Raw genomic sequence first — 23,408 nt, forward strand, 5'->3', positions numbered from 1 at the left:
TCCTTTTATTAGTTGTTGAACTCTATAATATATTTGCAAGTGTTAATAATGCCCATACACGCTGCTAATATTGTTTAATATGCCACAGACGGTCTGCTGTAAATTCCCACGAATCGATTCGCTCGTCTATCGACGGTCTCATCGTGTGGCAGGCCAAACTAATCAATCCACGCTGCTGACTTGTACGATGATCTCGGATTTCCTGGTCAGATGAGATAACACGGAAAACACATAAGCAAATCATCACTCTCACTCAATCTCATCAGACGTCTGTTGTTAATTTAACTTAGACGGCCCGGTGATCGCACCGAGTAAAGGATTAAATTCAAGTTATCAGTGTGTTGTCCCTGTATCCGTGTTAAAGATGTCTGTGTCCGCCGGCGGTTCTGTATCTCCGGGCTCGGGCCTCTCCTCCGGTCCCGCCGCGGCTCCCGGCTCCGGTATGTCCATGTTCCGCTGGCTGGAGGTGCTGGAGAAGGAGTTTGACAAGGCGTTTGTGGACGTGGATCTGTTGCTGGGAGAGATCGACCCGGATCAGGCTGATATCACATATGAGGGCCGTCAGAAGATGACCAGCCTCAGCTCGTGTTTTGCTCAGCTGTGTCACAAATCCCAAACCATCTTTCAGCTCAACCACAAACTCGAGGTGAGGAAAAAAGATGGATATTTTGTAAAGTTGTTGTTCTTTCGTTTACTTACTTACATTAGAACTGTATGTATTTGTCTTTTGAATGTTTTGATCTGAATGTTTAGGACTGACCCACTAGTAGTACTTTGTGTCTTATACTTTATGGCTGTATAAGTCTTTAATTATTTTATTTGGAAAAATAGAATATAAATAGGTTCTCTGAATTTTCAGCTTCATGTTTCAGATGGATTTCGAACTACAACCAGTCTAAACTCACTGAAAGTACCATTTACATATAGCTTTGGCACATAAATATAGCATTTGCTACCATATTCATGGTACCTTTTTGAAAGGGTCAGGATTCCCATGGACTTAGAAAACTTGGAAATATCAGGGATTTTTTAAGCGTAATTTTCACATTTGGAAAAGTAATGGAAATTCAATATGTCGTGGAAATGTCCCTACGTGGTTTCAGTTTTGTAATACACTGCAACATTTAATTGACTGTCAATTTTGAAAAGAAAAAAAAAACACTGAAATGAAGCCTGTTCTATTAAAAGATTACATGGATAGATGTCAACAGTGCATCATTTGCATTCTGAATTATTTATTTGAATCCTTGTATTCTGTTTCAATAATGTTCTCTCTCATTGTGTAAACAAGAGCTTTTCATTCCACGTAGCAAGCTTTTGTGCAACTTAAAAGATGACTAAATTTGATACGTAATAACAGTTTGGTGCTTTTGGTCAATAAGTAAGGCTTACAGTACAGTTAATCTGGTTATTATCGCACTATAAACCCAACAGGGTGATCAAAACACCTACGCAAAGCAAGATGTCATGATGGACATGACTCTTGTACGTCTTGTGGATATTTACAGCAAAGGTTTTACATTTGAATGGGAAAAATTTGGCAGTGGCTCAAGTGTTAGAGCAATGCATAGCAGCGCAATGTTGTGGGTTCGATTCCCAAGGAACACATGTTAGGTAAAAACTGTTAGCCTGAATGCACTGTAAGTCGCTTTGGATAAAGGTGTCTGATAAATGCTTAAATTTAAATGAGCTTCCTTGTATTGTCAAAAAAACTGGATAGCTGGTTAACTCATGTAATTAAATGGCCTGTTATGTTGTCTTCAGTCAGTATGCTCGTCACTTCATGTAGGCTGTCTGATAAATAATGCATGTGTCCTTAGAAATTAATGCACTTGGTGTTTTGTTTATTTAATTTTTCTCTGGACACACAGATGGCAGTATCTGGATGTCAACTGCAGAAACAAACAATATATGTTGCCAGTTCAGTAGCAGGTTTCTTTATCCACAGGAAATGCTTTGCATTTGGTGCAAATCATGTTGGTGTAGTCACAAAACTAGGTGGACGGCTGTCATATAAAAACCTGTTAAACCTGTTTAGGCAATACCAGACTGGCCATTCTCCTATTTAAACTAACTGCAGTGTATCACATAACTGATCCCTTAACTTTAACAACAGCATAACATTTACTTATGTGCCAGAAAATCTTTCACAAGTGAATCGTCTTTGCTGTGGAGAAATCACTTGAGTCCTGCAGATAATAACAGGCTGAAGTGACTAGTGGTCGACCGATAAAAGTTTTTGCTGCCGATATCTTGGAAATAAAAGAAATAAAAAAACAACAACAGGGCACTCAGTATTCTGAGAAGTTTGTGTGCATTGGGAATCATATTTTTTCAAATAAAGCCAGGGTTATAATCATTTTACAAACAGCACACAGTGAAAATGACATGAATATTACAGTGGTCAAATGCATAAAGCGCAGCATAATTTGAAATCACAAGTTTAAAGTTTAAAACCTTCAATTCACACGGAACGACCATCACACAGAGATCATGCTGGATAAAAATGCACACTTCACAAGATCTCCCAGCTGTACTTTTTTTTCTCTCCAGGATTTATGATATTAAATGTTCATTATTCATTTCAAAGATTTGTTTAAATGATATATATGCATATTTGCTTAATGCTGACGGAAAACAAGAAAGTATTATAATGTTTCCCTATTACTAATAAAATAAAAGCAATCGTTATAATAGTTTTTGTATACATTAATTCCTAAGTTTAAACCGTTTTATCTAATTATTAGACAGACTTCCATAACCGTGTAAGACAGAACTGCTAACGATGGTGAATAAGAGGGAGAATGTGAGCACTGTGTGCTAAGGTGATTATCGGTCGATACCGATATTTGCAAAATGGCAAATATTGGCCGATATTACGGTCGACCACTAGTAGTGACTCACCAGTATAATTGTGTGGGAGGCTGAACTTAAAATAACTCCGTGGTGTTAACATTGTACTAGTCCAAAACCCTTAGCATTGGGGTTCCAGAAAAAAAAAATCTTTGTTAGAAAATATACCAACATTACTTCTTATAGTCAAAACGAAACTGCATCGTCATCCCGTAATGTGATGCCTTGCTGAAAGGGATTTATTATACCAGTTAATTTTTTGTCATGTCGAATTATGTTTTTAGTGGGGGTCCCTTAATAAGTGTGCTTTGCATTATCTATTTAAAAGTTTTCACAGCAAATATATTTCTGGAAATGTCGTGTTCGGAAATGAATGCCATTTAAAACATTGCCAATACAGAAATTAACATTCAGATAGAAGTTTTTGCTTTTTCTGCGTCTTAAAGTTGTGCTGAAACAGAAGCAGCAACAGATTTTTCTTCTGAGTTTGTGATGCACATTTCATAAAAAATGGATTATTAAAAAATAAAACAATAAAAAGTAATGGTGCGGGCCATGGTTCTATCCGTTAGTTGTTGACTGGATGCAGGCAGATCTGAATGTGAGCTTGTTGACGAATGTAAAAATGGACCTGGTTTACGCAGACTATATAATTTGAGAAATCCAGCAAACGTCGCCAGAGAGTGAAGTCTGTAGTTTCACAGGAAGATCAAATTTGTTCAAAAAAAAAAAAAAACCTTGCACGGATGACTTTATCACAATTAGATAAAAAAAAAACAAGCATTTAAATGTTCAGAATTCATATCAATGCTGACTTTAAGTGATAAATCAGTCTTAATAAATTTTGGTTTCGTGCTGACTTCATCTGCTCCTGTGATGTCATTTTCCAAAGGATCCACCCAAATATCTGAACCAAACACCCTCTCTGAAGGCTGCTACTGTATGAAAGTTCTTGGCTTGCAACAATGAGGCATTTTTCTCTAGTCTTAGGCTGCAACGCTCACACTGAACTCCCTTGAGGGACTTTGGTGCCATCGTTTCGAGTCAGACTCAGTTGCATTGTTTAGTTCAGGGAAGATATTTTGTTTCGCTAGTAGAAGTGTTGTTACAGAGTATATGGAGTTACTAGCATTTTAAAGTAGACTACGTCAGTTTTTATTGGGAGGGGCTGCAGTGGAAATCTAAAATATTCAGAGTGGTCGTTGGTTTCAGATTCACTTCTCTTGCTGCACTTGTTTCAGAACAACTACTGACAGATAATTGAACCTTCTCTGCTGTGTTGCTGCTGAATATGAGAGTCCCTCAGCTAACCTTGGCTATCCAGCAGAGACGGGGCGCATAAATAAATGAGTAGTTCTTTTATGAGAGGACATTTATTTCTGTTCTTCATGCAGCTTCCTTACTTAAGCTGATTGAGCTGCTGTCTAATGGCAGACCCTTGCAATGGGGCATGGGATGTCATTATTCACCAGGGCTGCGGTTGTTGATGAGCGTGTCAGATGAGAGTATGCTCTTCTGAAGGGAAGCGGAAACTTAATGAACAGTTTTGGAGAAAAAAAGAAGCTTGTTTATGCTTAGGATAAACCTAGGATGAATGAAATGTGACTTTGTACAGATTTGTTGGCATATCAGTCTCAAATCTTATTGGGAAAGTGGATCAGAAAAAAATTAACTCAGTCCAAACGACATTCATACGACATTCACAATTTTAAATCTAATTTTTCAAATGACTTTCGAACAGTGAGATTGAATTTCAAGTAGTTTCTTGTATCATTCAGGACTGTAACGTCATATGCAAATTCTCAATTAATGTACTATGTAGGGAATGAACATGCATGACTGTGTAAATTATGTAATGCCTCATAAGACAAAATGTTCAGTTTTCCATCCTCTCATTTTAAAGGAATAGTTCAAACAAAAATAAAAGAAAAAATACCAAAAGGTTTACTCATACTCACTTCATCCAAGATATAGATGAGTTTGTTTCTTCGTCAGAGCAGATTTGGAGAAATTTAGCATTACTTGCTCACCAGTGGATCATCTGCAGTGTATGGGTGCCGTCAGAATAAGAGTTCAAAAAGGTGATGAAAACATAACAATAATCACAAATAATCTACACCACTTCAGTCCATCAGTTAATGTCTTGTGAAGTGAAAAGCTGCATGTTTGTAAGAAACACATCCATCGTTAAGATGTTTTTCAGTAAATTTTCATTTTTTTAATGAACTATTCCTTTAAAAGGACTCACTGCGAGCTAGGATCGAACTAGAGTCGTTCACATAGCTCAACATGCCTGAAGACTTGCACTAATTGCTAGTCCAGAGTCTAGTCGCTCAAAAAGCCACAAATTGCAGTTTGATTGTTATAACAAAATTTGTCTCCATTTTCGTAAATCTGTAATCTGTCTGGATTGGAGAAAGATGGGTCAATACTTCATATGCAGACAGTTCTTGAATCTGCACAAGTATGATTTGTGTGTGTGTGTGTGTGTGTGTGTGCGCTTCAGGCTCAGTTGGTGGACCTTCGGTCGGAGCTGACAGATGTCCAGTCGGAGAAAGCTGTGGTGGAGGAGGTGGTTCATGAACAGCTTCTTCAACTCCACGCCATGCAGCTCAAACTCCAAGCCAAAGGCGGACAGGCGGTCGACTCGGACTCCATCAAGGACAGGATGGTGAGTACAGCAACAGATTCCTGCACATGTAGCAGAACCAAGACATTTGTTGTTGTGAGATTAATGGAGGAATTTGCTTCCATTGGGGGATGTCAGTGAGGCCTCTGATGTTAGGAGATTAAGATGAACTAGTTGAGTGGGATTTCGAACAAGCCAATCAAATTTTTCCATCTCACAGGCCCATCTCAAAAAAAGCATTAATTAATAAACCATTAGCCTGGTTTGCATACAGTACTATTATCATGCCGTTTAGCAAACAAACCACAGTCTATCAATGTGTGCTGTAGGTTTAGTTTTCTATTCACTAGAATCAATGCCTCAACCATCTCTATGTGCGAATATCCATATTCCACAGTATGAACATATACAGTACAGACCAAAAGTTTGGAAACATTACTATTTTTAATGTTTTTGAAAGTAGTTTTCTGTTCATCAAGCCTGCATTTATTTGATCAAAAATATAGAAAATATAGTGAAATATTATTACAACTTAAAATAATAGTTTTCTATTTGAGTATACTTTAAAAAACAATTTATTCCTGTGATGAAAAGCTGAATTTTCAGCATCATTACTCCAGCCTTCAGTGTCTCATGTAACATTCTAATAATATATATTCTAATAAAATATTTTCTTTACTATCACTTTTTATCAATTTAACACATCCTTGCTGAATAAAAGTAAAAAATGACTGACCCCAAATTACTGACCAGTAGTGTACATTGTTATTACAAAATATTTATATTTTAAAAACATAGCTTCTTTTTTTTTCCCTTTTTATTCATCAAAGTATCCTAAAAAAGTATCACATGTTCTGAATAAATATTAAGCAGCAGAACTGTTTCCAACTTTGATAATGAATCATCATATTAAAATGATTTCTAAAGGATCATGTGATAATGATCCTAAAAATTCAGCTTTGCATCACAGAAATAAATGATAATTTAAAGTATAATACATTTAAAAACAATTATTTTAAATTGTAATAATATATCACAATATTAATTTTTTTTTTCAGTATTTTTGATCAAATAAATGCAGGCTTGATGAACAGAAGAACCATCTCAAAAACATTAAAAATAGTAATGTTTCCAAACTTTTGGTATGTACTGTACTTTTTTGCTTAAGATTACATTTAACAGTGTTACTAAGTTATTAAGGTAATGGCAAATGTAATCGTACACTTGTATGTCTTCAGGATTACATGGATGTATGCTTCAGTTTATTCAGCCATAAACAACGGGGTGGCTATAATAGCCCGGTCCACTTATCATCACATGTGTCTAGATACTTTTGACTGTGTAGCATAGCTGTGTCATTTGATGGTCTTGTCGTAATTATGGTATCTTTGTATAATCAGCTGTAATGAACACTAACAGGCTCTGGTTGGGTTGGCACTCTGCTCTGTGTCTTCCTGACTTAACCCTACTGATGTAAGGATGAACGATGATGCTTCTGTAACCGGCCTTCCTGTTTAACCCCACTTCTCTAACCTTTGACCCTCTGTTTTTCTTCTCAATCTTAAGCATGTTCCCTCAGTGGAGGACAAGGTAAGTTTTGCATTGTTTTGAGTCCGTGTGTGTCCCGTCTAACTCCACTCTTCCCCTCTGTTACTGCTGCCTGCTTTAACCATCCCTGATGTACAACTGTGATCTTTTTGTGTACTAGTAGTTTAACAGCTAGAGGTGAGAGATATATTGGTGGCCGATATATTATTCGCTGAAACCTTGGAAAATTGAACCAGCTGATGGACTGGAAAAATGAAAACGATAAACAACCAGTATCGCCCACCACAAGCTGTCGAGTGCGGTCATTTTCTGGTAACGGGTGAAATTTTGTGGGCAATATCCAGTGTTTATTTTAAATTGGAATCTGGATGATCGTGAGTTTCACATGAGGGCGAAAATGTTTCTTTCCTAGATTTCGCCTCAAGTTCAAGTTGGTCACACACATTCATCACATTGATTAAGAGAAAGCTGCTTGGTTTGAAAGTGACTCGTGGCATTTTTGCCAATAGACTTTTTTTGCCTGCGAAATTTCACTTCAATATCAGGAATGAGACCACACCTTTAGTTGGTGCTTTAGTCGACCGATATCAGCCCTGAAGTTCAGTTTTGGGACATGGCTAACGCTAGATGTGTCTTTTTTTCACTCCAGGAGTTGTAACAAATGAAGAGATGTCATTCAAGTGGCTTCATTTCACACTATTGGTGAACTCGTAGTAATTATGATGTTAAATCTACATTTGTTACAATTCTCTTTTCTGTGCACACATTTAGTGGTACGTTTAAGCTAGAGTGTTTGTTTGTCATGTGATCTCACCTGGCCTGTCATATGTACTGTTGTGAAGTAGGTCTACTGTTTCTTGTCTTATTGGGCAACACGTTGGAAAGGCTGTTAATGACAGTGATTTCATGCGGCTCTGATGATGGGATGACTTTTGGGATGTATCGATTCACTCAACTCGCGATAGAATTTCCTTGGTTGCTGCTGTAAACAAAGTGCTTATGAACACTGCTTTAATATGAAAATGAAAGTCACATGACATGTGGCCAAGTACGGTGTCCCATACTCCGAATGTGTGCTCTGCACTTAACCCATCCAAGTGCACACACACATCAGTGAGTAGCGAACCCCCCAGAGATTCATTCATATAAAGTTCTACCCCACAACTGTATCACGAATGGTGTTATATCTCAACTGATTAGAATCATCACATGTTTGTATCGATATTTAACTGGTTCACTGTGCATCGATACATCCCTAGATGAGTATACGACATGGTCAGAAGGTTTGGTGCTCCACTGCTCACCTCTCGTCTTTGGTTGATTACATGTCACAGGAGAAGGAACTGGAGGCCAGTAAGAAAGAAAAAGTGAAGGAGGCCAAGTTGGAGGCAGAAGTGAAGATGTTGAAGAAAGAGAACGAGGCCCTCCGCAGACACATTGCGGTACTACAGGCTGAGGTGTACGGAGCCAGACTGGCCGCCAAGTATCTGGACAAAGAGCTGGCTGGGAGGTAAGAGAAAGCATTGTTCATCTGTTCGGATTGACCGTTATCTGGGTGTCATGTGGCGATTTCTTCCACATAAAGAGCCACGATTGGCACAGAGTTCTAGCTGTCAGTTTAAACCTGAATGCTCTTTATTTTATTCAGGGTGCAGCAGATCCAGCTGCTCGGGCGAGACATGAAAGGACCGGCTCATGACAAACTGTGGAACCAGCTTGAAGCTGAGATTCACCTGCACCGCCACAAAACAGTGATCCGAGCCTGCAGGGGGCGCAACGATCCCAAAAAACCCTTGCCATCACCTGCGGGGCATGTAAGACAACACATTCAGTTCATTTGTGAGTTGGTAAAACTGCATGCAGAAGGTGAACTTGAGGTACATCAGAGGCAACTTTGACTAGACAAGTGTATGATGTGCCTTCAGGGAATTTCACCCCAAAATCAATATGAGAAGTAATTTTTTTAATTTATTTCAGGGTTATTATTGCTAACTAAAGCCATAAAAAACATGAACAGAAATACAAAACCTAAATGAAACAAAATAGAAAAAAAAAAATCAAAACTTATTTCCAATTAGGTGCCATATCAACATTTCTTATTTTCATTTACCGTACTAAAAGAACTAAAGCAAAACAAAATTTAAAAAAAATGAAAACAGAAAATAAAATTTGTAAAATAACAAAAACTGTAGTAGTATATCAATAATACTGAAATACAATTGATTTTTTTTTTTTTTACAAGAAATTTTGCATTAAACAATCAAATAAAATGAAATTATTTAATTTATGATATTCATTTCAAAATCTGTCACCACTGATAAACTTCTACTAAATATATTGTAGAAACGTAATTTCTGTAAAGTTGTATCGTGAAAACAGCTATACAAATAAACTAAAAAAATAACAATATTGATTTTAAAAATAAAATGTTACGGCCATTAAGATTTTTTGCTCTAACAATCAAAAATCTTGAAAATTGTATTTAAATGTTAATATTGACTTACATTTAAAAGTATATTATATATTTACATGTAGAAGTCTTTAAAATGTTATATTTAAATTATTAATATATTTTGGATATATTAAATATTAAGATTTTTCAAATATTGACAGTAAAAATTACATTTAAACTGATATAAAATGTGTAGTCTTTAGTCTTTTATGAAAATAAATACACTTAAATATAATAAATATACTATATAATGCCAGTCACGAGAAAATGAAAATAATGTCATAATATTAACAATACACTAGTCTATGTAATAAGCGTAATCATTTATATGCTATTTTGTGTGTTTGATTTAGTGGTGAACTATATTCCTGTTGTTCGTTCCTGATTCTGTATGTTTATATATGTATATTTGCCTCTCCAGGACACAGATTCTCTAAAAAAGTCCCAGGGAGTCGGCCCTATACGCAAAGTGGTATTGACCAAAGAAGATCATGAAGGACTTGGCATCTCCATTACCGTGAGTTCAACCGATTTGATATTATATGCATGCTAATTCATCTGGATTCAATGGATGAATCGAAGATCAAAGTCCTGATTTGATGTTTGCATTGGAATTATTACAGGGCGGGAAAGAGCATGGCGTTCCCATCCTCATCTCCGAAATCCACCCCACCCAGCCTGCAGAGCGCTGCGGAGGACTGCATGTGGGAGATGCCATCTTAGCCGTCAACAACATCAACCTAAGAGACGCAAAGCACAAAGAGGCCGTGACCATCCTCTCACAGCAGGTGAGAGACACACTGCAGTTCGCAGCCCGGCGAGGGGGCTGTCAGATCAGGAACAGCACATCACCTGTAACTTATTATTACAACCATGTTCAAGTCCCATCCTAACACCTGCAAAGAACCTCCCAAAGGTTAAGACGTTCTTTAATTGGGCTTGTGAGGTGTAATTACTAATGGTTTGAATAAAACATAACCGTTAAAAGAATAGTTCACCCAAAATTGTCATTTCCTCATGTTATTCCAAACCCATTTGACTTCTTTTCTGTTAAACACTAAAACTGGTCACTCTTTCCAGTTTAATGAAAGTGAATGAGGACTTAATAAATCATTAGTGGTTTATATGACTCATGCACATGACTTCTGAAGTCATATAATAGCTCTCTGTGAGCAACCAAAGGTTATATTTACCTCCCTTTACAAACACAACTGACATGTTTACACAGATTCACAGGGTTTATTTTCTCTGCAGAGGGGGGAAATCGAGTTTGAGGTGGTTTACGTGGCTCCAGAGGTGGACTCTGATGATGAGAACGTGGAGTATGAAGATGACAGCGGTCACCGCTACCGTCTGTACCTGGACGAGCTGGAGGAGGCGTCAGGAGCCAGTCACAACAATGGCACTGCTGACCCCGCTCCCCTACAAGGCAAGTGCACCAATTCATTAACAGCTTTTTACAGCATTTATTAATCTGTGTAAACTTATAAGTATACTGGTGTTCATTCTTTGTTTGCTCACAATATATTAATATTGCACTGTAATTTATTTAATACATTTTGTTATTTATCCTTAATACTAAGGCTATGAATAAATAATTAATGCTACAATAATATTGATGTTACTTTAAAACACACATTTAAATCTATGTAAATTAATAAATGTGCCATTGTTGTATTTCAGCTTATACTATTGTTCATTGTCAATTCATGATGATAATTTTTTTATCAATAAATATTTTTATCTTTCAAGCTAATATAAGGCAATAAGACAAATAAGAATGAATGAATAAATATTATGATATATAAAATAATGCTAACTAGTAATATTAAAGTTAATTTAAAATACAACTTGAAACATTCAAAATTTATTATGTCATAAATTATAAGTTATACATTTATAAAGTCATATTAACCTGTTATTTACTGTTAATTAAAAAATATATATATATATATATATATATATATATATATATATATATATATATATATATATTTAGTATCTTATGCTCTATAAGGCTGCATTTATTTGATCAAAAATATTGTAAAGCAGTAATATTGTTTTAACATTTTAACAAAACTGTAATATTGTGAAATATTATTACAATTTAGAATAACATTTTGACTATTTTAGTATATTAGGAAATGTTATTTCTTCCTGTGATGGCAAAGCTGAATTTTCAGCATCATTACTCCACTCTTCAGTGTCACATGATCTTTCATTTGCTGCTCAAGAAACATTTCTCCTTATAATTATTATTAATGTTGAAAAATGCTGTACTGCTTAATATTGTTCTGGAAAGTGTGATACATTTTTACTATTCTTTTATAAATAGAAAGTTTAAAATAAAAACATAAATATATTTTTTTCACTTTTGAACAGTTTTAATAAAAGTATAAATTACTTTCCCTCAAAAAATTGAATTCTTAATGTCCCAAAATGTTTGCACTGTACTATATGCAGTGATATTGTTATAGTCTATGCAGCAGTTTAATCATTAAAACCAAAGCCTAATGGTAAATTGTGAATCTGATCTGAACTGACCAATAGTTTTCTTTCTCCTCACAGCTGTAGGGAAGCACTTAGTGAACAACAGAACAGAGAACGGAGATACTGCCTTGTCCAGTGAATGTCCCTCAGACGACAAGACCTCCAAGACAGCAGAGACTGCAGAAAGTTCCTCTTAGAGCTCCAGACAAACAGAAGGATCCTGGAGATGAGAGACCAGAAAGAGATCAAGTCTGCACGTGTATAATATGTAACATACCAGATTCTTCTTTGTTTCTGCCGTTTGGAGAACAGACTACTTCAGCGTCCACTGGAAATGGATGAACCACTGAGAGAAGAGGACATAATGTTACTCAGTGGCCACAAAGGACTGTTTGCAAATGTATGTCACCATCTTGCTTTATGGTTGTAAAGAAACTATGACAATTTACACAGACGAGTAAAGTGATAGGATGGAATTATATAATATAAGAGTTGATTTCCTCTTTTATGTAACCTCTCTGTGCATTTAATAACCTTCCATAGGGGAGCTGAATATGAGCTCTAATGTAGGGCTCCGACTTTAATGATTCACTCTTCTTCTCTTGTATTGAAATAGATGGATATAGCAGTGAGTTACTGTTTGCTCAGAATGTATGCACATTGTTTTTAACCTCTCTGTTTTAGCCTGATGTGATCCTGTACTTAGCTGTCCTCTGCTCTAAACTAAAGCAAAGGCAAACAGAAGGATGCTGCTTCCTGATTTGCTCACATGGTGGTCAGTAGGTGACGGGGACAGAAACGACACCGCATTTTTTACTAATAGTAAACATCCATATGCTTTCATTTTTATGGTATACTTCAAGAATAGAAGTGGAGAGGTGCCATTCAGTTGGTCCAAAATAAATGTTGAGGTGGATTTCATAGAATCCAGGTCTTGCACCCCCCCATGAATATATTACTTAATGCAAAAATCTTTAAAAACTTAATTTTCTGTGGCAGTTTTTTAAATTTCCAATAAAGGACATAAATCAGGATCAAATTTACAATGTAACTCAGTTTCAATAATTTAATAATAAAAAAAAAAATTATACTGAAAAGTGAAATTTAAAGGTTAATCCGCTTATTTCGATTTGAATAATACTTCATGGAACTGAATTAAACTATTTTCTATATTTAAAAAATAATAAACCTTTTTTTTTCGTATTTCAGGACAATGAAACACACTTCCCTCAAAAACAAAAACAAAAAAAAACATTGTAACATGCTACTTTTTAATTTCATAAAATTACGTAAAAAAATAAATAAAACAAAGTATGACATCCAAAACAATGTCACAATGCAAAAACAAAAAATACTAATAATTATTGTTCCTAAAATTAAACATTATTTTCTTCATTTAATAAAAAAAAGTACCTTTTTTTTTCATTTTAATTTATTTTAGGGTGAAATGTGACCAAGACATTTCTTGACAGCTTTCATGATATCCACCCTTACATGTCTATAGAGGTATTTTTAAACCTCTTTACAATGTCCATCTAGAGCTGATCGTGCCATTGAACCTACTGTATTAACAGTGTCTGTGGAAAAGATACGGATATGAACTGATTAGGGAAGTGCATTTTTATTCTGTGAAATAAAAAAACATAAGAGTAAAAAAATTGAGAATGAGGATTCTCAACAACTACCTTGCCCTATATTCATTCTCAGTAGAGTTGGCTGTAGTGCCTCAAAATCTGTGAATTGTAAGATTATTACTGTTAGAAGAGTTCCTGTAATCATCAGTGTTGCTTTCCTACCATTGAGTTATTGAACATATCACTTTCTCAATCTGTTCTCTCACTAGCATTTTCAGAAAGGTGTTTATCACATTCTCGCCATTTAATGCTCCCTTCTGAATGTCTGTACGTTGATTACTCTATATTTAAATAAAACATATGGGCTGCATAGCAATAAAACATTCCCTAGACAATTGCTGTAATTGTCTCAGGTGTTTGTAGATGTTAGGCAGATGAGGGCAGTCGGGACAATCAGCTCATTAGCCGTAAGGTCTTTTCTTATTAGTATGTTTGCTGGTTCAGTGGACTGTTGTAAGTTTTATTTTCTTGTTACTGATCTTGGGAGATGATTTGTGAGATGAAATGCTTCCCACACTGCCAGGGCATGGCACCGCACAGATAAAACTTTGACGTGGAGGAAAATTTCTCCTTTTTATAGCCAGTCCTTTTTTGTGATTTCTTTTCTGTTAACTTTGTTTATCCAGTGTCATGGGAAATATCATAGGGAGATTGGGAATAAATGTTCCACATGTAGTTATTGTATGACATGCAATGTTTCAATAAACCTAAATTGATTTGCCCAGATCATCGTGTTTTGTTGGGGTGCAGTTGCAGTAACTGATTTAAACGTGAGGTGGCAGTACGTCTTGACATAACGATGGACTGTATAAAAACAAGTACGAAACACTTAAGCCTGCTGTTATATTCGATTCGTAAAATTGACGTTCATCTCGCAATTATCGTTTTACATAAGTAAAAGTCTGGATGATAATACCGCGTAAAGAAAGTTGCGGCAGAAGCTATGCGCTCATGAATATTAATTACGTAACGTGACGTAAGGCAGAATGGTCGCGAGGCAAATGGAATATCCAAGTTAACTTTAAACTTTTATTGACTATTTAATTTTAATATATGTATTATAATATAATATATGACGTTGCGCCTTGTAAAGGCAATGAAAGCAGCGTAATACCGACCTTATTAATATTCATAATCTAGTAGGATTCGATATTTAACGCGCAGGTGTGAACTAGCCCACCGAAAAAGTCGCGCTTCCAAAAAAGACCTGCATACAAAACACAAAGCTGTATTGCGAGCCTTTTAGGTTTATGACAGCCTCTTCTCAGTGCTAATATTTGATATGCTAATATTTGATAACGCATAATCTTTAAATACAAAGCTGCCCGCGCAGATGACTAAGATTTTATAATGTAATAATGTTTGTTTGTTACTAAACTGTTACCAAACTGTCTGCATGTCTTACATCTTAATATAGGCCTATATATTTACCATATGTTATACCTGTTCTTTCCTTCCTGTATGATTGCATTTGCACATACCACAGAATCGGATACACATGGACTCATATTAACATTTGTTGCAGTCGGACAGGCCTGGGATTCACTGCTGTGCTTTAATGTTACATACTTTGGGTGTGAAATGTGATGCAGGGCGCCTGAACGGTAGATTTAAACAGCAGGGCCACCATCAGCTGCTGCCCCATAACTAACACTCCAATGTTACATTCCTGATCACTGTCCCATAGGGATACCTCATGTGTGACATCCAGCTTTCACCAAATATTTACATAATAATGACGAATACTCACTTTTTTAGAAGACATATGCATTTTTTTTTTTAAGCAAAGCACCCATCACAGGAAAGGTTGAACTACTGGTGCCTTTAATCAGGGTTTAGACAAGCACAAACACAGCACTGAGATTCTCAGTGGCGAAGCACTTGAACACACCAGCATGACCAGATCCTCTTGGGCATTTCAAACATTAACCATCAGTCCCCAAGCACATCCCCCAAAACATTTCACAGAAATTAAGACCAGTCAGTAATCTTTAACAGGGATTGTCCCTTAAACAGCAGCAACTAAGAGGTCTTCTGAATTCTTAAAGGGACAGTTCATCTGAAAATGAAAATACCTTCATCGTTAACTCTAATCCATTATGACTCTCTCTCTTTCGGGAACAAAAAGAATTGTTGAAATCTCAAAAATGAACATTTTTACATTTTGTTTATAATTTCTTCTCATGTTCCACAGAAGTCAGTCAGTCAGTCATATGAGTTTGGAATTAAATGAGAATGAAAAACAACAATTGTTGAGTGAACTGTCCCTTTAAATAATCTTTGATAGCGAAAAGTAACATATCTTTTTGTTTTTTAACTAAATATACATTTCAGACCTGTACATACAAATGTATACTCCTATAGACAGTCCAAATAAAGACATTATGAAATAAGCCATTTTAGTCTGTTATTGCTTTAAACAGCCAGTTTTCACATGGAACAAGGCGAGTCCAAAACAACAAAGTGAACACAACAATACTCTGCATGGAAGAAAGATCAAATCCTTTGAGATACAACAATGCAATTGCATACAGCAGAATGAGAGATGAAAAATGATCCAAACGGCTGAATCTAACGTAAGAATATGACCCTTACACCCAATATACACTTGGAAAAGAGCATCACGTCAAACCAGATCATTTCTAGATCATCATTTTGCTTGCATTACGGAATTGAGCAAATTTTGTTGCATCGACACACAGCTTGCTTCCAGTTTAGATGTGTTAGGCTACTTAAAAACGCGTTTTGAATTAATTTCATGTGCTTTGATTGGTGAAGAGACATGAACGTGGAATGGTTCTAGGTCACATTTTAGGAGACAGATTCTGTGTTACTGCAGTTCTCCTAGTGAGCTTCTGGTCCGCTTGCTGTAATATCTTATTTTCTGCCTGTGGACCTCAATGTAATGGTTAAAGGAAACTTTTTTTTTCTTTCAATATTTTCTTTGTATTGTTCAAATGCTGGTAGCATATGCAAATGTAAAAAATGTATACTCTTTCTCCATGTTACCTGCACCCAAATATACTAGTTTCTGTCATCAAAAGTCAACATATGACACAAAACATCACCTGGCTGTCAATAGTATTTTGGTGACAAATAAATAGGGAATTAACATTGAACATTTACATAACCAACATTTTAACAATGCAAAGATGGTTGAAAATCAGTGAAATTGTCCTTTAAGGATATCTGAAGCAGAGTCTGAAAAAACTGAGATTATGGTCACATTGTAGAACACATGAAGATCTGGCTCGCATTCACAGTTTGTGTCCGATTAGGGAATGAATGCATTCGTCCCCTTCAATTTTCTGCATTAAAAAAAAGACAAAGTACATCATATATAGAAAAAAAGTTGTCCCTCATTCACAAATAAGTTAAGTAGTCTGGAGGTGATTTTGTTGAGTCAGGTAAATCAGGCAACATCACAGTATGGTTCTTCTCAGCTTCCTTCTGAGCTGCTGCCCTCTGGGTCTGGCCTGAGTCCGGAGAAAGGCAGTCTGACGCAGTCTCTGGGAGTGGAATAGCACTCTTGAACCTGGGATTTAATCTGGGTTCTCTGGTTCTCCGAGCAATTCCCATTCTGCATGGCAGGCTTCTGAATTTTAGGGCTGTCGTAGATGTCTTCTGGGTAATTCCCCCTGTCCGCTTTGACGTGGGCCACCTGGTAGCCCCCGGCCAGCCCTCCGATCACTTTCCTACAGATACTGCCCTCCACCGCTCTAAACGACGGGCTTTTGTTTAGTACAACGCCTGGGACGCTGTAGCTGGGATCCAGAAGGAAGGGATCTTTGCGGAAGGCGTGGCGCTCGATGATGGGCGTGGCATATTCTGGCTCCTGATTGGTCAGTGGCAGGGCGTACTGGATGCCCGTCTGCAGTTGGTCGTAGTGAGAAGTTGCCTCGATGTCCTTGTCTTTGGCCTCGGTTTCCATGGGTCTGAACGTCGAGCCTTTTCGGGACACAGTGTCTGTGCCGAGCATGAGAGGCTGCTGGTACTCAGCTGAAGAACGAGAAAACGTAAATCGTTAGAAAAAGAGTTATTCTAAAATGCCGTAATTTTACATTCAGGGTTATTTTAGTATTAAATATACAATATTGTAGTATTTATTCATTTTTTGAATGTGATTTTATTTTGACATTTTCCGTTAAAATTTTTATTCAGGTTTTTAGCAATTTTGTTGTATATGCTTTTGTCATTTCTTTAAAAATATATATATATTTCTATATAGCTTCATATGATAATTTAGCTTTAATTTTTTAAATATAAATTTAAGTACTTCAAATTTAATTTCAGTTAGTTTAGTGGGCGACATTTCTAATTTTCATTAAGGTTTTTTAAGCTTAAGATTTCATTATTAAGTTATTAAGATTAAGATCTAATTATTTATTTTCTGTTATTTCAGCTCTATTTTAATTACAATCTAAAATCTATTTAGAATTTTTAATAGTTTCAGTCAGGGCAAATCATTAAAAAATATATATTAAAAAACTTAAACTTGAAAAATGAGAAATATCGCCTTGGCAACTAGCTAAAATCAAAATCAAGTTTAGGTAATGAGACTTTTCCTGACTAACATTTTTAGTAATAAAAAACTAAATTTGGACAAATAAATTATTAAATGAATTAAATCAATGAAAAACTTTCAGTATATGTTCAAAGGGGCTCCAAGTCAAGCACCAGGCTTGAAATCAGACCGCCTGTAATCTGTCTGACGTCTTGCACAAACCTTGAATCATCAATAATTACAGCCCTGGAGGAGCGTAGGGGGAAAAGTGCAAATTAAATTTTAGCAGGCATTTTTATCTGGCAAGGATTCAGGCTGTTACAACTATTTGTAAAAGGTTATTTTCCTTCTTCAGCTCACTGGAGGGCAAAAAATTGCCTTACAAGTTGAACCCCTATATCAGACAAAAAAAAAAAAACTTCAGTTGCAGCAACAAAAATGAAATGCTCTGGTTTTAAATCCATATTTCCACATGAATTCTTAAAGGGATACTTCACCCCAAAATGAAAATTTTGTCATTAATCACTTACCCCGTCGTTCCAAACATGTAAAAGCTTTATTTGTCTTCGGAACACAATTTAAGATATTTTTGATGAAAACCGGGAGGCTTGTGACTGTCTCATAGACAGTGTTGGGAGTAACGCGTTACAAAAGTAATGCATTACAGTAATTTATTACTTTTTCCTGCAACGCAGTAGTGTAAGGCATTACTAATTAATTTTCAGTAATATTTTACTCTGTACATTTTCAACAAAGCGTGCATTACAAAAAAAAAAAAACCTTTGCGAGACCGCAGGATTTCATTAATCTCCCTCTTGTTGGTGTTACTTTGTTATTGCGTAACATAGTCCAGTGAAGGCGGGTTTTACAGGAGTGACGCGAGGCATGATTTCGGCCCCTGCTGTGCTCGCGAGTTGCGCTTGCCAGTGGAAAAGCGGCTAATGAAGATGGCAGAAGACGACTGTACATTCACGAGTTGGTAAGCAGTTAGGCTTTGTTTAGCCTACATGTTCAGTTCTGTGGACTAAAATGACTGAGGCTAAGGGGTTGGTCCTCCAATTGCACTTTATACTTGAGAAAGCACAGCCTAAGCTATGTTCATCATGTGCACTTTGTGCATGACAGTTTTGTGTTGTGAACCTCTTTTTTTTTAATAAAGTAAAACAAATGTGCATCTTGTCATGGCATTAGAGTTTACTTATGTTGTGTCTTATATTAATAGACCCAAGCTATTCACGGATATTGCCAGATAATTATTTGACCTCTACCATACTTTTAACAGACTTTAATCATTTGTGATTTTGTCTGTCATTCTTTTTTTGTCTTGAGCCTTCACTTTGCCAATCATATGCAAATTTTGTTAGTAGCCTGGATAGTCCACAGTCATTGTGGAACATCAAATTGCCTTCTACTGGATGTAAAATGCTCTGTATTACATTTTGTCATTTTAGAATTTTAAGTTCTACCAGTTATTTTCGTGAAAGTAACTCAAAAGTAATACAGGAGTAATGTAATGTATTACAATTCTGAGACAGTAATATTGTAAGGTAAAGTATTACATTTAAATAACAGTAAGAAGTAATCTATAATGTATTACAGTTTGGAAGTAACTTGCACAACACTACTCATAGACTGCCAAGTAAGTTACACTGTCAAGGTCCAGTAAAATATGAAAAGCATCGTCAGAATAATCCATCTGCCATCAGTGTTTCAACCGTAACATTATGAAGTGAAAATACCTTTTGTATGTGAATAAAACAAAAATGACGACTTTATTCAACAAATCAATTCAATTGTCAATAGTCTCCTCTGTGTCTCTCCACATCACTCAAACTGTCTACGATCTTCTATGTTACCCACACCACAAGGATGCGCTGTTTCTACATTTATTTATTATCTCATTTGAAAGAAAACACCATATCCTTATTTTTGTTTTCTTTGCTTATAAAAAGTATTCTTGTCACTTCATAACTTTACGGCTGAATCACTGATGGCAGATGGACTACTCCTGACAACGTCAGAAGACAACAACAGCCCCGGAAGAGAAGACAATGCTGAATAAAGTCTTAATTTTTGTTATTTTTGGACCAAAATGTATTTTCGATGCTTCAACAAATTCTAACTGACCCTCTGATGTCACATGGACTACTTTGATGATGTTTTTCTGACCTTTCTGGACAAGGACAGTATACCGTACACACAGCTTCAATGGAGGGACAGAAAGCTCTCGGACTAAATCTAAAATATCTTAAACTGTGTTCCGAAGATGAACGGAGGTCTCACGGGTTTGGAGCGACATGAGGGAGAGTCATTAATGACATAATTTTAATATTTGGGTGAACTAACCCTTTAACATACTATAGTTTTTTTAGCAGCCTCCTCAACACAGGGTAGCAAAATCCTTGCAGCTGGATGGGACACTGTGTAAATAATAAATCAGTCAACATTACCTGCCATTGCACTGGTTACCAGGTCCAGCTTTTGGATGGGGTCCTTCTCAGAGCTGTACTTGATGGTGAACTCTGTGGACTGGTGCCTGGCAAACGGCTGTTTTATCTGTCCCCAACAGCCTGCAGACAATAACCTTTCAACTGTCAGCCATTCTGTGAAAGATGGTTTTATCTCTGTGTGAGTTGAGCAACTACGTATATTTGGTAGAAGAGGTATGTCATGAAGACAAAAAACATTTGTGAAGACTATGAAGGTTAAAAAAGACATTCAGATCATCCAGATATGGTTAAGTCGTGATTTATTCATCCACAGTGCGCATTAATAATTTTATGTATTTTATGTCATTCTAGAAGCATGTTTTGATGAAAGCAAAGAAAAAGTTGCTGCTATTTACTCACTCTTAAATCTGTAGGATTCATTTCATCGATGTAAACCCAAAACAATACATTTATTAAAATGTTCAAGCAGATCTTTTACCAACAATGAAATAAATGGGGAACAGTGGCACCAAAAACAAAAGCATCCTAAAAGCAACCCAATGCTACATTCTTCAAGTTATTCCATAGCTTTATATGAAAACAAACAAAAATTAAGTAATTATTCATAAATAACAACAACAAAGTCTGTTTCATTTACGAAAAGCTATCAGTTGGCATTAGAAGGACACATTTTCAAAAAACAGCAGCTTAAATACTTTTCCAAACAATCTTCTTTTTTTGAGAGAGAGAATTTATACCATATACAGTACAGACCAAAAGTTTGCACACACCTTCTCATTCAAAGAGTTTTCTTTATTTTCATGACTATGAAAATTGTAGAGTCACTCTGAAGGCATCAAACTATGAATTAACACATGTGGAATTATATATGGAATTAAATACATAACAAAAAAGTGTGAAACAACTGAAAATATGTCCTATTCTAGGTTCTACACCTTTTGCTTTGATTACTGCTTTGCACACTCTTGGCTTTCTCTTGATGAGCTTCAAGAGGTAGTCACCTGAAATGGTCTTCCAACAGTCTTGAAGGAGTTCCCCGAGAGATGCTTAGCACTTGTTGGCCCTTTTACCTTCTGTCTGCGGTCCAGCTCACCCCTAAACCATCTCGATTGGGTTCAGGTCTGGTGACTGTGGAGGCCAGGTCATCTGGCGCAGCACCCCATCACTCTCCTTCTTGCTCAAATAGCCCTTGATGCCTTCAGTGTGACTCTACAATTTTCATAGTCATGAAAATAAACTGTTTGAATGAGAAGGTGTGTCCAAACTTTTGGTCTGTACTGTATATGGTGATCTTTTTTAGGCACCACTATTCCCCATATATTCTTGTTGAAGGAAAAAGTGCTGTTTGAACTTGCTTTGTGTTCCACTGAAGAAATTATAACATCTTTGGTGTTTATAACCGGTTTTGAGGATTATTCCTTGAAATGTTCCGGCCAGTTCAGTTAAAACTAATGTTTTACCTGTATGTGTCTCCGCAGAGCCATATGTGTTCTCCTTTGTCTTCTTACTGTGGGACAATGAAAAACATCAACGTCAGAGACACAGGTGGCAAAGTCTAGGGTCTCTGACCACCCTCATCAGTCTTGAACAACAGAAGACGCCTAACAATTCCCTTGAAACACCTCCATAAGAAGTTTCCATTCATTCATCCTCATTTCCCCCCGTCACTGAGCTCTCTCTCAGAGGACTAAAGCAGCTGGCACATCTCCTGACACTGACCTTTGACCCTCAACACAGCCCTCAATCTCTCCATTCTTTATGAATTTAAACACCACTGCAATGTGTTGCTGAGGAATCACAACAGGCCACACGAGGTTTGCTCTTTTATTGACACCGGTGGCTGTGATATCTATTAGGGCAGGCTGGGAATCACTGGTGCATGTTCATGTGCAATAGTGAGACTGTCTGCTGTGTTTGATAACAGGGCTAGAAACAGCTGAACTGAGATAAACCTGCTGTGCTCTGAATGCTAACATATCAGACTCTACCTCCGTCTCACGTCAGACACAACAAGGAGAATACAGACAAAATAGTCTTAACAGTCAACATGAAATCAAAACGCACCCATTTACTTTGTTATGATTGCCTAACCTTCAATGTGCATTTGGAGAGGACTTTTACATCTCAAAGGGGTATGGTAGCAAAAATACTTCTGGGAAAATCATAATAAAATTGACTTACTTGTATAGCATTTTAACCACGTAGATTCCCACCAGAAGCAAGACCGCAAGCAGAATGGTGGGCACAATTATTACGACCAGATTAACTGAAAATAAAAGAAAAATACAAGATATTTTTTCATGATGAAAAAGAAAAACTAAGAAATATCCGTGTACATTTACATTTTTGAACCATGACATTTTAGAGATAACAATATAATAATATAAAAACAAACAAGCATATATTTCTATAAAGGAAATTAATTAAAATTTATATTAAGATAATAATAAAATACTGCACAAATATAACAAATAAGGTCAGGTAAATAAGTGTCATTTAAGTGTCATTGATGCATTAATACATTTCATAGTAATATTTTGAATTACAATAAATATTTATATTTTCTGCTTTTCAATTTTGGTCAAATTTTTACTTTGCGTTTAATAATAATAAAAAAATGATATAGTTTTTATTACGTTTAGTTCTAATTATTCCAGTACTCCAACTTAATGACAAATCTTAACTGACTTAAAAAAAGCAATTACATTTATTTTTATATTTTACTTTATTTCAGCTGTTAATTTTAAGTAATTCACTTTTAGGTTATAGTTAATAACAGTAAACCCCTGAGGAAGACAACAAATAACAAAATGTAGGGAAAACATTTTTTAAGTTGAAATTTGAAAAA

General features: G+C 36.1%; 2 protein-coding genes across 7 annotated transcripts in view; one reads left to right on the forward strand and one right to left on the reverse strand.

Annotated features, from left to right (window-relative positions):
- The first annotated feature begins 133 nt into the window (after positions 1-133).
- LOC127938734 (Golgi-associated PDZ and coiled-coil motif-containing protein) lies at positions 134-14,332 on the forward strand. 2 transcript variants are annotated; one of them, XM_052535560.1, is made up of 9 exons: positions 134-646; positions 5,360-5,524; positions 7,049-7,072; positions 8,365-8,540; positions 8,679-8,844; positions 9,904-9,999; positions 10,106-10,270; positions 10,737-10,911; positions 12,051-14,332. In XM_052535560.1, exons 1-9 carry the CDS (start codon positions 365-367, stop codon positions 12,167-12,169), a joined length of 1,368 nt encoding a protein of 455 aa, XP_052391520.1. In that variant the 5' UTR covers positions 134-364; the 3' UTR covers positions 12,170-14,332. The 2 variants fall into 2 exon arrangements, with proteins under 2 accessions (XP_052391520.1, XP_052391521.1); XM_052535561.1 differs by lacking the exon at positions 7,049-7,072 and having other exon boundaries at positions 146-646.
- A 1,081-nt stretch (positions 14,333-15,413) lies between these two features.
- The window catches only part of LOC127939020 (discoidin, CUB and LCCL domain-containing protein 1), a 29,033-nt gene continuing 21,038 nt past the window's right edge, over positions 15,414-23,408 (reverse strand). For 3 of the 5 annotated variants that reach the window (XM_052535996.1, XM_052535991.1, XM_052535992.1), the window contains exons 12-15: positions 22,742-22,826; positions 22,021-22,067; positions 20,561-20,713; positions 15,414-17,605 (exon numbers count right to left, since the gene is read on the reverse strand). In XM_052535996.1, the coding sequence (XP_052391956.1) occupies positions 17,046-17,605; positions 20,561-20,713; positions 22,021-22,067; positions 22,742-22,826 (845 nt within the window). In that variant the 3' untranslated portion in view covers positions 15,414-17,045. The remainder of the gene's footprint in view (positions 17,606-20,560; positions 20,714-22,020; positions 22,068-22,741; positions 22,827-23,408) is intronic. The other 2 variants (XM_052535994.1, XM_052535995.1) reach the window with 1 other exon arrangement.

The sequence above is a fragment of the Carassius gibelio genome, chromosome A20, assembly GCF_023724105.1.
Source record: "Carassius gibelio isolate Cgi1373 ecotype wild population from Czech Republic chromosome A20, carGib1.2-hapl.c, whole genome shotgun sequence".
Taxonomy (NCBI): Eukaryota; Metazoa; Chordata; class Actinopteri; order Cypriniformes; family Cyprinidae; genus Carassius; species Carassius gibelio.

Bases quoted from the DNA above. Each gene is read 5' to 3' on its own strand.
- LOC127938734 (XM_052535560.1), top strand. From the start codon at position 365: ATGTCTGTGTCCGCCGGCGGTTCTGTATCTCCGGGCTCGGGCCTCTCC. The intron at 5,525-7,048 runs GTGAGTACAGCA...CTCAATCTTAAG, and splicing joins ACTCCATCAAGGACAGGATG to CATGTTCCCTCAGTGGAGGA. The intron at 10,271-10,736 runs GTGAGAGACACA...TTTTCTCTGCAG, and splicing joins TGACCATCCTCTCACAGCAG to AGGGGGGAAATCGAGTTTGA.